Consider the following 14888-nt stretch of genomic DNA (forward strand, 5'->3'; position numbering starts at 1 on the left):
CTCTTCCTCCCTCCCCTCCCTCCTGTCCCTCCATAAGGACCCCAGGGCTCCTAACCCTGACCTCAACCCTGAACCCGGGACCCGCCCTCTCCGGCGGCCATATTTGCTGTGGGCGGGGCGAGACAGCAGCTTCCTGCCTGTAAACTAACAACAGAACAACAAAGAGGTGTCATGAATGTAATAATAATAATAATCATAATAATAATCATAATAATTGTTGTTATTATTATTATTATTATTATTATTATTATTATTATATAACTTCTGTTTAATTAAAACATTTAGCCAGTATGACTTTAATAATAATAGTGATGATGATGATGATGAAAACATCACAGTTAAATGTCTTAAACATGTGACCATCGATACATTTGAAATGTCTTGTAGGCTTTAGATATTCTATTAGGTATTAGACTGTACAGTACTGTAGTTATTTAGGTAGTTAGTTAGGCTTAGATTTGGTATGGTATTTTTTTATTATGTATTTGTAGGCAGTTGTATATTGTTGTAATTACAGTTTTTGTCATGTTGTTATTGTGATGTTTTTATATGTGGGAATACAGATGGAAATTAGCTTCTAGCTAAATCCGGCATGTTTACATGACATCATGTTAAAGTTATTGAATTCTTGTACATGTACTGAATGTTCATTAACCCATTAAGACCTGAGGCCGATTCTACAAATGACTTCTAAACGAATAAAAGAACGCTCGCCCCAAAACACGCTCGCCCCAGGTCAAATCCAGCGACCTCGGAACGGTAGCCACCAGGTATTCCTAAACGTAACCTCAGCAGAACTGTGCCTAAAGCTAACCTTATAATATTCCTAAACGTAACCTCAATAAAACTATGCCTAAAGCTAACCTTATTCCTAAACGTAACCTCAATAAAACTATGCCTAAACCTAACCTTATTCCTAAACGTAACCTCAGTAAAACTATGCCTAAACCTAACCTTATTCCTAAACGTAACCTCAGCAAAACTATGCTTAAACCTAACCTTATTCCTAAACGTAACCTCAGTAAAACTTTGCCTAAACCTAACCTTATTCTTAATCTTAACTTCAACAAACCTATGCCTAAACCTAACCTTATTCCTGACCTTAACCTCAGTAAAACAAATACAAGAATACAAGAACAGCTGGGGGCGAGCGGTCCGCGGAAAGAAATGGATGCGAGTGTGTTTTGAGGTGAGCCTTCCGGATACCTTCTAAACCAGTACTTCTCACACTTTCAAGATTGTTCAAAAACGCTCAAAAATAGCAAATGTGCAAGCTCGCAGCACAGCACAAAGTGACGTGCTGTTAGCTTGTATATCTGCTATGATTGAATAGTGCAAAAATCTAAAATGACAAAGTTTCCCGGTTTTAATGGGTTAACATGCACTGTCCCGTAAGTGAACAAATAAAGTATAGTATGATGATGATAATGATAATGACTCACGCTGTCTGAGGCTGCTCTGTAAGTTGGTTGGTGAATCAAACCTTCAAAATAAGGTTTCATAACGGGCAGACCTCTCCACACAATCAGCACGATGTTGTTACTACACAACCTAGAGACACATACAGTACACACATGCAGGCACGCACAGACACACACAGACACGCACACACGCATGCACGTACGCATGCACGTACACGCACACACACAAGGATGACAAATTAAAGGACAAACCAACATAAAGTCTCTTACGGTGTTGGGCCACCATGAACCACTAAACATATTGTTGCTGTCGGGCAGAAACCTTGTATCTCCATATTTTCTCGTAATGATACAATAGTGTCACACAATAGTGAAAATAGGAGATCTACAAGCTCACAACACTAGTCTACTAGCTCACAAGCAACAAGCTCACAACGTGTCGCATTGCACTGCGAGGCTATTTTCACAATTGTAAAATGTTTTTAAAATAATAATAAAAAAGAAACAGTTTTGGACATAGGGCCTACAATATTCCATATTCTAACTAAACGTATTCTATAATAGAGGGAATACCTATGAATAACAGACCATTGCTATGAATGGAGAATGTGCAGCTGAATCAATCAATCAATCAATCAATCAATCAATCAATGAAACAATCCACGGTGCTTGGTTTTTGCTGTATTCAACATGGCAGCCATGCAAACAAACACACAATGTAATTTTACAGTTAAACAGTACATTAAGAAATGAATGTTTTTGAGGCGGGACAGTACAGTATGGCAACAGTTTAATGATTCATATTATTTGATCAATTATTATTTAATCCTACCGGCTACCGGAGTTTTGCGAGCCAACCTGTTGCACCGGACGCACCTGGCATAATCTAATGGACTATTTTCATAAGCTCTTAAAATCAGTGAAATAATTTTGTTGTTATTAATGTATTTTACTAAGTAGACATGTAATATGCTGGATCATGAATGGTAAGCCTGTCATTGTTGAGAAATAAACGCCTTCAGGGTGGTAAACACCCCTCTACTTCGGCGTCGGAGTCTAATCACCCTGTCTGGGTTTATTTCTCAACAATGACCGGCTCACCATTCATTATCCCTTGCATGTTCTTTGTTTGTTTTTTTCAAAGCGACCGCCACTTTCAAAACCACATTATTACATCGCGCACGCACGCACGCACGCACCCAGTGGTGTAAAGTTATTACATTTACTCAATACTATACTTAAGTAAAATTTGTAGGAGTATTTCCAATTTTTTATACTTTTACTTCTACTCCACTACATCTCTCAGGAAAATATTGTACTTTTACTCCGCTTCAATTATTTGAAAACTTTAGTTACAAGTTACTTTGCAGATATAAATTATTATATTATAAAACATACATTAACCACTATTTTATACATAGGCTATTTGAAAATAGCCGATCTACAAGCTCACAAAGCATCGCAACGCGTTGTGAGCTTGTAGATCTGCTATTTTCAAACATTTTAGTAGTTTTGATTTTAGTAATTTTGGTACTTTAAGTATATTTTATACTTTTACTCAAGTAACATTTTGAACACAGGCCTTTTACTTGTAACAGAGTATTTTTATATTGTGGTATTGCTACTTTTCTTAAGTAAAATATCTGAGTACTTCTTCCACCACTGCACACACACACATAGTGGGTGTACCTGATAGCGTTAGCCAGGTCCACACATTTCCAGTGCTCCACAGGAAGTCCGTTCAGCTGTAGAACTGAATCTCCTTGCTGGAGGCCTGAGCGATGGGCGGGGCCTCCTGCACACACACAAACGCAAACACATTGATGCTTACTGTACATACTGTATATGAATGTCATGTACATTCAAAAAATGTATATGAATGAAATGAAAATTCTAAAATATATATATCTTAACCACTTAAAGGAATGCTTCACTTAAAAATAAAAATAAAAGTCATTTTATCGTTTACTCAGGCTTTTGTGAGCCCCCCGGACGTTTTTTAAGTTGCTTGATTCAGTAATTAGATATTTGATATTCATTTTATCAGACCATACAAACCCATTATTACTTCAAACTCCATTTTGCAACCACCATGTTAGATTCATCAAAACCACCCTTTCTTGGTTCTGGTGACTCACCCTGCCCTCCTAATATGTGAGGGGGCCTTGTTTTTTCAATAACTTTTTTCATTTATTTTATAAAAAAAAATTTATGAATAATTTTTTTTACATTTTCCCAGAAAAAAAACGTAATTGAAAAAACACGTCTCCTCACACATCAATATCAGTCACCAGAACCAAGGACGGGTGTTTCCGATGAATCTAACATGGTTAAAATGGAGTTTGAAGTTACAATTGTGTTTGTATAGGAAGGGGGCGTGTCTGATAAAATGAATAGCAAATATATCTAAATACTGAATCAAGTAGCTTAAAAACTGCCCGGGGTGCTCCCAAAAGCCTGAGTACACGATAAAATGACTTTGAAGATTAATTTAAAAGTGAAATATCCCTTTAAACCCCAGCACCCGAAAATAGCAGATCGACAAGCTTACAACGCGTCGCGCTGCGACGCGTTGTAAGCTTGTCGATCTGCTATTTTCAGCAAAATCTTTCCCAACAATAAAAGAAAACAGCAAATACACTAGCATAGAGCCCTGAGCGACTCCGCTCAACCATATAGGGGTTTAAGTGGTTAAAGATATTTCGTGAACGGATGACAGCTTGCGTTCTTGGCTTTCAGGAGGCGTAGTTCCAGACTCTATGCGACATTCAGAGATTGTGGAATTGTTATCCTGACATGTCCTGTCTTCAAAAAGGAAAGGCAGAAGGAGAGAGAGGACATGAATCTTACCGGGTTCAACGGCCTGAACTCTGGCAGGACAGTCTGCACAGATCGTGAAGCCAAATCCATCATTCCCACGAGCGATGTTCACCTGTAGCAACAAAAAAACACACAAACAAAATGTGTTTAATGTACAGTTTTAAAAAAAAAGTTAAATCGTTCTATATTTTGATATAGTAGTGATCATTGCAATACAGTGTTTGCTCCAGCTCTTTAACAGAAAATACATTTTTCAGGTCAGGATACCAATTTCGTCAAATCAGGAGAGCGAGCTCATGGATAAACAATGAAATTGGAAGTGATGACACAAAGAAATGAGCAGACAAAATTCAAATATGAATCTGAAGCTGATAAATGGGTTCTGTTTCCTGACTAGATTAAATTGGCAACCCACTTGAACATTTATTTTCTGTTTACTAAAGAGCTAGAGAGACAATCGACCCCTGTTACTGAAGAACTCTAAGCAATGATTACTATCACAATATAGAGCTTTAACTTTTTAACAAAATAACTTTTATTTCAACCAAAAAATATCATTTACACTACCTTTAATGTAAAATGTTTGATGTGTTCATGTGTTTAATATTTCATACTGTATGTAATATAGGGAGGTGAGTTTCTCTAGATAAATGCGTATCTTTCTTTTCGCAGGGCCAGCCTGTTTGAAGATTCTGTTCCCACGGCAACCTAAATAGCGACAGAGGAAAGAAAGGTTGAGGACAGTGGGAACGGAGGAAGAGAGGAGCGGGGGGTAAAGACCGTTCTCTCCCTGGGAGTTTTCTGATGACAAAAGACTTTAAATCTTCAACTGACAGATAGATTAAACTTCTCAGGAAACAGAATGTACAGGAGAAACCGAACCGGCTTGTTTCTCATTGACTTCAACCCAAGACAAACAATAGAAAAGCAAGAGACGCCATCTCCGCTTTACTTCCCGTATCCGTGTGATGTAGGTGGCCGCCTCCTCTGTAGGAGTACAGAGGTAGATGGTGAGTCAATTAATTCCAATGGGAGAAGTGAACGTGAACACAGCTTCTTAACCATTCTTTAGCCCCATGGTCACTGAACTAAATATTGTACCCATTCTTCACAAGCCACACACTCTTCCGAGAATGAAACAAACATTTCTTCAGAGAGGACAAATCAGGATAAAATCTACTTTGTTATCAACCTTTCTCTGTACCAGCAACACAGTCTTGAGAAATCTAGCAACAGTAATCATAGGACGTTCACAAGATGTGACGTCAGACAGCATTTAGGAGACCTGTGTACCATTTCACACCTAGTGGCGAAGCATAGGACGGCGTATCTTCCTAAAATAATTGAACATCTTTGCTTAAACGATGAAAACCACAAAATAGTAGAACTACTGTAGTAGCAGTAGCAATAGCAGTAGCAGTAGATAGATATATGCACGGCGGGAAAAACAAGGATTACGGTTATGTATTCAAGATGTAAAGGACCACTTCACCCATTTTCAACCTATCTTCATATAATTGGTCCTCACTAATGCTCATTATGATATCGTTAAAAAAAATCTACTCTGCCTGTGTCTCAAAGGAGAGCAGTTCAGAAACCCACCTACCAGTGACATCATCGATGGGGAATCAAAGCTGACCTGCAGGCTTTCTATTCCTGGAAAGTTAGCAGGCTTTAATGGAAGCCATTGTTCTCGCGTTAATAAAAAATAAAACAATTTGAAATCTTGTTTAAAAAAACAACAACTCCCTGATCTCACTGGTAGGCGGGTTTCTGAACTGTTCACAGCCCTCTTCTGAGACACAGACGGGGTGGATTTATTTTTTACCATAATATCATCAACATTAGTGAGGACCAATTATATGAAGATAGGTTGAAAATGGGTGAAGTTGAAAATGGGTGAAGCAGTCCTTTAAGTGAGAGAGAATGTGGGGGGAGAGAGAGAGAGAGAGAGAGAGAGAGAGAGAGAGAGAGAGAGAGAGAGAGAGAGAGAGAGAGAGAGAGAGAGAGAGAGAGAGAGAGAGAGAGAGAGAGAGAGAGAGAGAGAGAGTGTAGCAGACAGGCGGGGGTGTGGGGTATGTTTTTCTACCTCTGGTCAACATGTCAGCTAGCTGCCTGTTCAAACATTTCACTTTGAGTCTGTGTGTGTGTGTGTGTGTGTGTGTGTGTGTGTGTGTGTGTGTGTGTGTGTGTGTGTGTGTGTGTGTGTGTGTGTGTGTGTGTGTGTGTGTGTGTGTATTACTATACTTGTGAGGGCCAAATGTCCCCCTAAGTACAGTAGAATGTGAGAAAGAGACATTGTGAGGAATAATTTGGTCCTCACTAGAATTGTTGGGGGTTAGGATTACACATTTAGAGGTTAGGTTTAGGGGTTAGGGTTGGATTTGTACCTGATTTATACTTAGTTGTGCCCCGGTGTCAGGGTTATAGGTTTAAAAATGTCCTCAAAACGTACAGTAATACAAACGTGTGTGTGTGCGTGTGTGTGTGCGTGTGCGTGTGCGTGTGCGTGTGCGTGTGCGTGTGTGTGTGCGAGACAGAAAGAAAAAGAAAGAAATAGTGCTTGTCTCTCTGCTTTCCATCTGTGTTGTGAATACATTCAATTTTAATTTATTTGAATTATTGAGTCACCAGTCACCACACTGTATGAACACAAAACACATCATACACTCCCACAGGACACACACACACACACACACACACACACACACACACACACACACACACACACACACACACACACACACACACACACACACACACACACACACACACACACACACACACACACACACACACACACACACACACACACAGAAGCTCACAACGCCGACAGATGTGACGCACTGTGAGCTTGTAAATCTGCTATTTTCAGCATGCGACACTATTATGCGACCGACCTCAAGAACCGGGCTTTGGACGGTTATCATACAAACCCACCTGAGGTAGATTTTGTCCAATGCAGTCTCGACACAATCTGTGGATGGTGTGCATTTCTCCCCCTCTCCTCTCCTCTTTTCTCCTCTCCTCTCCTCTCCTCTCTTCCTCTTGTTTCAGAAACTATCCAGTCTGTTGTTGTATTCGTGTTCCAGTTCTCTATCTTTCTGTGTGTGAGTCCATCAAATGGTTGGGGTTCCAGGGGTGCAGATGGCCGGGTTAAGTCGCGTACCATACGTCTGATGTAGCTTCACAGTGAGTCCCAGGTTCGATTCCCAAGCCCAGCAAATCTTTGCTGCGTATCACTCCCTGACTCTTTCCCCACTGTACTATATCAAATAAAGGCAGAAAATACCCCAAAAAAATATATTTTTTAAAAGGTTTAGTTTCCAGTAAGACCAGTCTGGCGTTGTACTGGTTGTGATGTTGTTCAGTTCTGTGCTACTGGGTGGAAGTTAAAACCGCTCCCCTCATGGGAACAGCCAGCTCAACAATACAAGGAAACGACCCCCCCCTCTCACACACACACACACACACACACACACACACACACACACACACACACACACACCAGCTACAACTTTGTGGGGACACCTGATAAGCATGCACACTTCCTGCACACACACAAGCCCGAGCGCGCGCACACACACACACACACACACACACACACACACACACACACACACACACACACACACACACACACACACACACACACACACACACACACACACACACACACACCCCTCCCCGTGTGAATATCCATTCATAGTAATAACAGGATCTCACAATAATCAGATTTTCAACTTTTACTATATGACTAACTTGTAATGTATGACCCTCTGACAGTCTATATGGGCTACGTGTGCCCAGGCCGCAAGCAACTTTAGAGTGCATCCATAACCTCTTAAGTGGTAATTCCCCCCATTGATAACTAGGCCTGTCACAATTATTACATAATTGCCTAATCGCAATTATTTGAGATAATCGCTATTATTTTTGCATAATCGTCATAATCGTCCAAAAAAGATTCATGTTGGAAAATATTCACACAGTACATTTTCTAACATTTTCCAAAAATAGCAGAAATAGCAGATCTACATCAATGCGTTTGCGTTGTGAGCTTGTAGATTTTCTATTTCCAATGTTTATATATATTTTTTTACATTTTTAAAGTATGAAGGTATGAAATATGTCAGTCATTTTCAGACAAGTTAAATTATTTTTCATATCGCCTGGTGCAATTTTAGTTTAGCCTAAAAGCCAAACAGAAATGTAATTTGTATTTATATGTTCCAATGTTTAGTGCCAAAAAAAAATATTTGTGTGACAATTCATCGTCAAGTAAAGTCCAATTTTATTGCATTAAATTACATTATTACACAGCTTGGTTGAATGTTTGATTCTGATTGGTCAATCACTGAATTCAACCCACCTGAATCAAATTAATCAATCAATCCGCAGTGCTTGGTTGCCATATTCAACAAGGCAGGCAGACATGTAAACAAACACATGATATCATTTTTCAGCTCAACAGTGCACAAAATAATGTTTTTGAAAACATTTGAGGAGAGAAATAGACAATGCAGGACCAGAATATTGATTAATATTGGATCAACACTTTGTACCCGGACTTGTGCAAGCCTACCTGTTGCACTGGATGCAGTTGGCATTAACATTTACGGAAAGTTGCTCACAACACAGGTGATTTTTTTGTGTAACAAAGCCTTTACAGAGACAAAGAGGATAACCCAAGCTGTCTATAGAGGTGCAATATTGGTGAGTTTATCGTCATTTAATACAATCACTTTTCTGTTATGGGGTTGTCAATAGAGGTATACAACCTAAGTTGCTTCCGGCTACATGTGCCCAGCCTTGGGTCTGCTGCTTGCTACAGTATGACGTTTAAATCATTGTTCTTTATGCATTCGCACCATTGAGCCAGCTCTTTTACGTCCGTGTGTGCGTGTGTAGCCCTGTCCTGAGCCCTTCAACCCCCAGCATTCTACTATATAAGATAAGAGAGCACAAGAAAACAATTGGAAACACCTGCCAATCAATTAGCCCTGGCACTACTCTCTGAGTCACTCACTCCCCCCTCTCTTAATTGAGTGAGATTTCACAAGAATGCCAATAAACGGCTTACATTTGGGAAAAGTGAAAAATATGCTTCCTTGCTCTCTGCATAATGCTAATGGTTTAATGTCCATGTACAAGTTCACAATAAAGAAGGACAACAGAGAGAAGGAAACATGGACAGACAAGGTTTCCTGCATAGTATATAGTAGGATACTGTAGTAAGGTAGACTCAAAGCACTTGTCTATGTGCGTGTTTATTCACGGCACGGATATCAATTTGTCAAATGTTGTCTAATAAACACAATATCTATTGCTGCAGTGGCCTTCCATGCATGTGCACTCAAACTCGCATTACTATACATGCCATCTGAGAAAAACACAATGCCACCATGTCTGTATTTCAAGGTGTATGATACAATGTAAAGTAAAACAATAGCATGTGTATTTTTGCATGTACGTGTGGCATAATAAATCAACTTCCTGAGGACAAACAGAGTGCAATAAGAGTATCCAGCTTCCTGATGGACAGGAAGCAGCTTTTGTGTCTGGGAAAGCGCGTCTCAAATCCCCTGGTGCTCAGCACAGGGGCACCTCAAGCCTCAAGGCCGCTACTCTCTCTGTACACCAATAATATAGTAATAATAATACATTTTGTTGTAATGCACTTTGCATTTGTCTCAAATCTCAAAGTCCATGACTTTATGAATGTGTACACCAATGTGCACATAGAAACAGCCGTAGCTTGATATTTCTCACTTATTATATTTATCTCTTTTTTGTCTCTTTAAGGAGAAAAAAATAATGAATGAATTTGGTTTTAATAATGGTGGGTGTCAAAATAATGTATTTTTAGAGTGTCATCTCTTGAATGAGTAGGAATGTTCTGATGTCTGTTTGAGTGTAAAGGAAGGTTAATAAAGGATTGGTTAAAGGTTAAAGGTCAAAGGTCTCTCTCTCTCTCTCTCTCTCTCTCTCTCTCCCCCCCTCTCTCTCTCTCTCTCTCTCTCTCTCTCTCTCTCTCTCTCTCTCTCTCTCTCTCTCTCTCTCTCTCTCTCTCTCTCTCTCTCTCTATTGGGGGCCAAAAGTTCAATTTACAGTCATAGTCACATGTCAGTCATAATGCATATAGACCATGTATTTTGTCCTTTGGGCCTTTAGTCACACCAAGCAGCGAGCACTATAAGTATAACTAATCTATAAATATAATAGTTATATAACTATACTGTAACTATATAACTGCAATTAATTGTTCACCACTGTTGTCGTTATAGTTGTAGTGTGGACTCTCTTTGGAATTTTTAAAACAATATCTTTACAGTTATCATAGTTATAGACTAATGCTCCGTCTTGCTTATCTTGTTTTTATTTTCACACTATCAAAAATCCATCAGTTTTGTTGTATTGTATTGTATTGTTTGATTATTAATTGTCATGTTCTTTTATGTCCAACTTTTAATGTTCAGCACTATCTGACATATAATGTGTGCTAAATTGATTGATTGCTTGATTGCTTGATTGCTTGATTGATTGATTGCTTGCTTGCTTGCTTGCTTGCTTGCTTGATTGATTGATTGATTGATTGATTGATTGATTGATTTTCAATGTGATTGTCATACATGAGCATTGCATTTCAAACTGACACCCATACCGGTTCAGAAGACAGAGTTAGCTAAGGAGTACAAGGATCAGATCCTACTGGAGATCAGAGGACAGACAATACTCCTGTGATATGATATAATTTGGCATTCTCATAAACACTATAGATATGTTATAAGAAATGTTAGAAATCTGTGTTTGAACTGCTAAATCCACCCTGCGACCACATCGCATACTCAAGGAGTGTGATATCAGGAGTGGAAGAGGATCCACCCAGGTAAACTCGCCACATGTGGCCCCCACCTTAATGTGGCCCGCAGGTTAATATCGGAATACTGATATATTATTGATTTCAGCTGTTGCAAGTCTATATTAGTAGCTTAATGACTAGTATTACAATTCTATTGTCCTTTTTATGTCCAATATATTTGTATTTAAGTTCAAAAAGTTAACATAAGTATAACTAAATGCATTTGAAAATAAATAGATTAAAAATAAAAATCAGGATTCCAATTAAAAAATATAGCAAAAATAGCCTTGTCGGCTATTTTTGCTACTTTTGTGTGATAGAATGGCGAAGTACGGCATTAATTTACTTTTTTTTTTAATACAAAGTTAAAATACGGAGATAAGAGGTGTCTGCCAACAGTATATGCAATGTGGCCCTCTGGAGTGAGTGTGGAAGTATAGTGGCCCTCTCCATCACCAAAGTTGCCCGCCCCTGCTATAAACAAATACAAAGCTACTTAAGGCTCTTTGCACAGCCTCCATATTGGAAAGACATTGGGCCTCTTCCTTACTTCCTTCACATGTGTTACCAATGATACTAATGAAGGCTCTGTTCAATGTACTGTAGCACAGTGGTTCTCAAACCTTTTAATTTCAAGGACCCCCATAACCCACACGTAAGGGGCCATTCATGGAACCCCCTCAAGTAACCATGAGGGTCCCTGGACCACACTTTGAGACCCACTGGTGTAGCAGAGTGTTTCCAGTGAGCCAACATGCACAATATCAGCACCCTGACTCTGTTTGACCAGAATGGAACAGAGCCTTCATTAGTGTCATTGGTAATACATATGGAGGAACTAAGGAAGAGGCCCAATTTCTTTCCAATATGGCTGCTGAGCATAGAGCCTATATACATTTAATTTCACAGTTAACAGTAGAAAGGCTTCCAGAGCACTGCAAATATATTTTGAATTTACAATGTATATTTATAGGTTAATACCGTATTTACCTGCACAGTTAACTTTTAAGAACTTTTCTCATCTTAAGTAAATTTCTATAGAATGATATGGGAAAAAACAACTATACTATTGTCTACACTACAGTATATTGTCTTTAGTATTTAGAGGAGAGGAGAGGAGAGGAGGGGAGGGGAGAGGAGAGGAGAGGAGAGGAGAGGAGAGGAGAGGAGAGGAGAGGAGAGGAGAGGAGAGGAGGGGAGGGGAGAGGAGAGGAGAGGAGGTACTGTACAGATATATTATTCAGGTCAGCGACTCACAACATCTGGAGCAGAAATAAACGTACTGACTGTGTGTCACACATACAGTACGCGAGTGTGTGTGTGTGTGTGTGTGTGTGTGTGTGTGTGTGTGTGTGTGTGTGTGTGTGTGTGTATGTGTGTGTGTGTGTGTGTGTGTGTGTGTGGGTGTGTGGGTGTGGGTGGGTGTGTGGGTGTACTGTATAGTTATATTGCATCATTTATGTTGATGTTATAATGCACTTCCAGTACAAGCGGTAAGTTTCCTTGCCCCCAAACACACACAAAAACACACAAGCGCGCGAGCACACACACACACACACACACACACACACACACACACACACACACACACACACACACACACACACACACACACACACACACACACACACACACACACACACACACACACACACACACACACACACATACTGTAGAGATAGATGGATGTATAGTTAGTTAGATAGTAGATAGATAGATAGATAGATAGATAGATAGATAGATAAATAGATAGAGTATGTGGCGTGTGTTGGGCCACTCTGACTGACTCTGACTGATGAAAACAGTTGTGACAACAGGACATGAATTATGAATGATTAAAATGCTTTCCAGAGTATCACTGGTGATACTGTTGACTTCTGTCAGTGCTCTCACATCGGTGCACCTCTCAGCTTGTGCTTGTATAAGTGAAAAAGAAAACCCTTCTTGATTCTTGACCTAAATCAAGCCCACCTCTTACCAATGCTTTGACCTATGTTTTGTAAAAAACAAAGTGCAAAATCAAGTCAGTGGTTTTGAAAAACTTTAAAACACTTTTTAAGAAATAGAACGCTAAAAAATAGCCAGTCTACAAGCTCATAGAGCTTTTAGATAAGCTATTTTATAAAAAAAAGAAAATTCAAACTTGTTCACCAAAATGAAAACGGCTGTATAATAGCCAATATATCGTCAAAAAAGTATAATATCAGCCAATATCGGTCTGGCTCTAATCTTATGGAGGAATTACTGACAGTAGCCACAACTAAATACAAGACAGATTTAAAGAGCAATATTCATGGTAAGATAAATACTTGAGACTTGTGAAAACGGTCATGGCGAGGTCTAATGTTTATATTTATGTTTTTATATATTATAATATGTGGGTGTGTGAGTAGATGATAAAAGTATTGGCACGAGCCAGATCAAAACTCTGGGCATCAATTATAATTGGCTTTGCAATCAAGACTCACTCAGCTCAGCTGTCGTGGACCAGTGCCTGTTTCCTAGGCTGTGTGTTTTCCACTTCCTGTCGATTTCATTGGATATCATTGGTCATCTGACCAGTTTCATTGGATTTCATTGGATCAAATCGACAGGAAGTGGAAAACACACAGCCTAGGAAACAGGTGAATAGGGACATGGGATTTGACCATGACAATAGTATATTAGTGTAGGAGTGGTTCTCAAAGTGGGGTCCAGGGACCCCCAGGGCAGGGGTGTCATTTGGGGTCCCAGGGGATGGCAATAGGCTTTCAGATTTCAGATTTAGCATTCAGATTTGACCTCAAATTCAGTTATTTTATGCATAATATTAAGAAATATGGAGAAAATATTATTTTCTCCACCTTTGCAGATTAATCTCATTTTAGAATGCAACCATACATTCATTAACCACTTTCAACCTGGCATCACTATTTTGGGCATGTCATTATAGGCGAACGAACATTTTCTTGTCCTTTTTTCTCTCCAAAATAGCAAAAATAATATACACAATGTGTCGCAGACGTGTTGTGTATATCCATATACCCGACTTTTCAAATATGCTTTAAGTGTTTGTTTGTGTTTCTGCCACCCCTAGTTTGTTTCTTAAATGACGCCGCTTGAGGGGGTTCCAGGGGGTCCCCAGCAAAAGTATTGATAATTAGGAAACATATGGACAATAACACGTCTATAACTCTGAGAGTTCATGGGGGTCCATGGCCGAACGCATACCAAAGTGGGGGTCCTTGAGTTCGAGGACCTCTGGTACACAGTATTTCATACCATGATATAGGTCAGTGGTTCCCAAACTTTTTCATGTCAAGGACCCCCAAAATGATATGTTTTTGGCCGTGGACCCCCAGCTCAAATATGTTGTTCCAGGGACCCCCCCCCCCCCCCACCCCCCAGAAGCAAAGATTTGAGTTACAAATGTACAAAAAAAAGTTATATATTCAAAGGTTTGCACACATTTTCGTGATTTTTCAAAAATAGCAGATCTACAGGGTCATAACGCGGCACTCGGTGCCGCGCTATGAGCTTGTATATCTGCTATTTTTGAATAGACAAATTATTGTGATGCTATATTAACACAATTTGCTGGGGACCCCCTGGAACCCCCCCCCCCCAAGGACCCCACTTTGTGAACCAATGATATAGGTAGCACAGTATACATCCAACTTCGTATACTCACAGCAAATTGTGGGGTGTAGTTACTGTCTTTCTGAGGATGCAGGCAGGTGGTGGTGGAGGTGAGATGGAGGGGCCCGGGCGCAGGTCCTGTGGGTTCAGGGGTCGGTCCTCCGGCG

The 14888-nt window shown here is 39.7% G+C and overlaps 1 protein-coding gene across 1 annotated transcript in view; it reads right to left on the reverse strand.

Annotated features, from left to right (window-relative positions):
- Positions 1–14888, reverse strand: part of LOC308088210 (regulator of G-protein signaling 3-like) — a gene marked incomplete at its 5' end in the record, with an annotated part of 39463 nt that overhangs the window by 15799 nt on the left and 8776 nt on the right. Inside the window, 6 exons of the mRNA XM_080432618.1 lie at positions 49–144; positions 1443–1551; positions 3111–3216; positions 4272–4353; positions 7182–7301; positions 14774–14888. The exon at positions 14774–14888 is cut by the window's right edge and continues 130 nt beyond it. Of these exons, the coding sequence (XP_080288744.1) occupies positions 49–144; positions 1443–1551; positions 3111–3216; positions 4272–4353; positions 7182–7301; positions 14774–14888 (628 nt within the window). The remainder of the gene's footprint in view (positions 1–48; positions 145–1442; positions 1552–3110; positions 3217–4271; positions 4354–7181; positions 7302–14773) is intronic.

Source organism: Gymnoscopelus braueri (assembly GCF_963280865.1).
Source record: "Gymnoscopelus braueri genome assembly, chromosome: 7".
NCBI classification, from domain to species: Eukaryota; Metazoa; Chordata; class Actinopteri; order Myctophiformes; family Myctophidae; genus Gymnoscopelus; species Gymnoscopelus braueri.